We start from the raw sequence: 2,899 nt of genomic DNA, 5'->3' as shown, positions 1-2,899 counted from the left end.
CCATTTGGCCATCTTCCATTCCTTTCCTGTTCTTGTGTTTACCCCTTTCAGTCTGAATCCAGCTTGTACCCCTGGCCCTGCTTCTCTTGTTTATGCTTAACTAGATCTCTCCAACTCTGCAGTTCTACATTTTTTTTGCTTGTAAATCATTCAACAATGAAGCTGTCCTGGCTACATATCCCAGTGACTTTCAGTGGAATTTATGCTCCTAACTCCCTTTGAAGCCCACCTTGGCCACTAACCAATTCTTTGGATACATGGAAGCTATTCCTCCATCTGTCCTTCCCATTCTGTCTCCATGTAAACTGTGCCCATGGACTCTCCATGGGTGTGAGATGTTTGGCTGCCAAAATGACGTCCCTAAGGCTCAGTTAGCGACATGCTTGTTCACATGTTCATCGTGAAATACTCTATCTTGCCTTCTGCCAGTAGAGCTGGCCCAATAACAATGGCCATGGATTTTATTTTTATTTAAAGGTATAAAATGTTTTCCTTTAAACTTTAAATTTACCAAGCACTTTGTCCAGCACTTCTGTCAGACCAAAGAAGTCAGAACTATTTGGGATGTCACCCCAACTCCAAAGGTTCCAACCCAGTTTGGGTTCCAGTATCTCATGTGTTTGTCTGGATACCACCCTGCTTGAGTCCCTGAAAATCCATGACTGAACTACTTTTGTAGCGCACCATCATCTGACTCTTAAGACTGAACCATAAAAAAGCAGCAAGGAAGAGGAGGATCCATTGTTTTTGGAATTGGAATGCTAACTCTTTTTCGGGGTCTCAAGCAGGATAGAATAGAGCTTATGCCCTAGGCACGTAGGAGCCTATGTCCACTTACATATCTACTTACTGTACATAGAATCTGGCCTATACTTCTGCTTACACAGAGTCCACTTCCACTTATACGGGATCTGATCCATACTATACCCTTGGCCCTCTGGGTACTGACACCACTGAAGGTTGAGTATCTGGACAGAGTTCAAAACTAACTCTTTGACTTGTTATTGTTTAACTTTCACCCATTAATCACTCAACTCATTCACCCATTCAGCAGCTAATTCCCATTTGGATCAAACTGCCTTTAATTAAGACTCACTACTTTCTCTGCCCTCATTTCACTTGGCTTCTCAAAGCTCAGTATTTTGTTTTAGAAAATCCACACAATATCTATTTTTTTAGGGATTTATCACATAAAATTGGGATGCGGCTGGTTCCAAATATGAAATGTGTATTTGGCTAGAATATTAAAATTATGTTCACGGTGATTTGGAATACTGTGATGTTTACATTATAAAAAGCTAAAGAGAGCTTTATAAATGCCTTAGCCTTTCATTGCCCTAAATATAAGGCACTTCAGTGAAATCTTCCATTCTGTAATTTTTCCAGGCAGTTCTAATAAAATAGCAGTAATCATACATTTGGGGACATGAGTGAGCTGTAGCAGACACCCAGATCCAAAGCCACTACTAAAATGTACAGTAAAATTCTCATTGAATTCTCTTTTGATGGAACCTTAAAATAGAGGTAAACCACTGTCAAAGCAAAATGGATTCATGATATCCTCAAGGCTGCAGTCCCCGTTCACTATGAAGTCCATAATTTCACATACATTTAGCCCACTGACCAGCTGTTCAATTCCCACAGTAATTTCATGGATTCATAACAACCTTCTGTTTCACTTGGGGTCAAATCCTGCCCTTCCTGCCTCCAATGGATCAGGATTTACACTGTGGACTCTATGCTCCAAGCTAGTGAGTGGAGCTGGACAAAGAGCAGATGCAATCCTAAGCATCAGAGAAATGCCCCATGGTCTGGAGGGAAATGATCACTTTCCAGTTTCCGGAAAGGTAATGATTTGCAGCCGTTAACTCAACAGGACTGACATTAACATTTGAGGGCATAGATTTCCTTTCAGTTTAGCCCAGATTTATATCACAAGCTGCAATGAATTTATGCCTGCTATACAATGGTGTAAGAGGAGTTGGCTGATATTTCTCCCACCCAGGGGAAGATGTTGAAGTAAGAGGCATACTCACAGCTTTGACTGATGCAGAATCTTCATCCCATCAGGAGGAATCTGCCTGGTGACATAGATTCTAGGTACCTGCTTCCCAGCAGTGTTTGTTGCCTGTAATTTCCACCAGGTATGGAAACCTGACACCAGGGTCTTCTTCAGCCGCCTTAAATGACAGAGGGTCCCCATGGCAAACTCAAGGCACTGACACACTCTGAAAGGGGAACTTTGGCTGGGATGTTTTTGTGCCAGCTCAATGAGCCTGGCATTATGCCCTGAGTGGGAGGGAGCCTATGTGAAAAGATCCCTTTGACCAATGAGTGCAGAACTCAGGTTCTTTCCCTCTGTGCTGACCTGTTACATGTTGTGCACTGGAACAGAGAGCCAGAGGCTTCTGCCACTTCAAGGGGAAAGTGCAGCAGGCCAACATCACAGTGTGGGCAGGCAGCTGAGCAAAGGCTAGCTGAGCTGCAATAAACAGCTAAGGGGCAGATCTCTAGGCAGCCAGGCAGCAAAGGCTGCAAGCTTGCTGTTTAGAGCTGCAGCAGAGGAGTACAGGCTCACCATTAATCAGCAAGGAAACCCCTGTGGGTGGTTGGAGAACAGGAAACAGACCTACAGGCGTTCAAGCTACCTGTGAAAGCTTGAAGGAGAGAGCTAAAGGAAAAGTATGGCTGGCGGTGTTGCACTGACCCAGAGTGGGGGAGAATTTTAGTTTGGAAGTGCTTTTCTTGTATTTGCATTGTGTTTGAGTTTAAAACTGGAGGACCAAGTTGTGGCTATGGGGGTGGTATGGGGACCACAAGGGTACTCACCTGACTGGGGATCCCAAGGCTAAGTACAGACAGCCAAAAAGCTGGAGTATGAATCAATTCAGTCTTTACA

At 43.7% G+C, this 2,899-nt stretch overlaps 1 protein-coding gene across 1 annotated transcript in view; it reads right to left on the bottom strand.

Moving 5' to 3' along the window:
• The window catches only part of LOC109297176 (glyoxylate reductase/hydroxypyruvate reductase-like), a 41,780-nt gene extending 39,505 nt beyond the window's left edge, over nt 1-2,275 (bottom strand). The window contains exon 1 of the mRNA XM_019516804.1: nt 2,037-2,275. Coding sequence (XP_019372349.1) covers nt 2,037-2,203 — 167 coding nt within the window. The 5' untranslated portion in view covers nt 2,204-2,275. The remainder of the gene's footprint in view (nt 1-2,036) is intronic.
• Nucleotides 2,276-2,899: the final 624 nt, after the last annotated feature.

Source organism: Gavialis gangeticus, unplaced genomic scaffold (assembly GCF_001723915.1).
Source record: "Gavialis gangeticus isolate Ggan-Ray unplaced genomic scaffold, GavGan_comp1, whole genome shotgun sequence".
Lineage (NCBI taxonomy): Eukaryota > Metazoa > Chordata > Crocodylia > Gavialidae > Gavialis > Gavialis gangeticus.
Note: the sequence above shows the minus strand (reverse complement) of the source record. Positions and strands in the feature narration are given on the sequence as shown.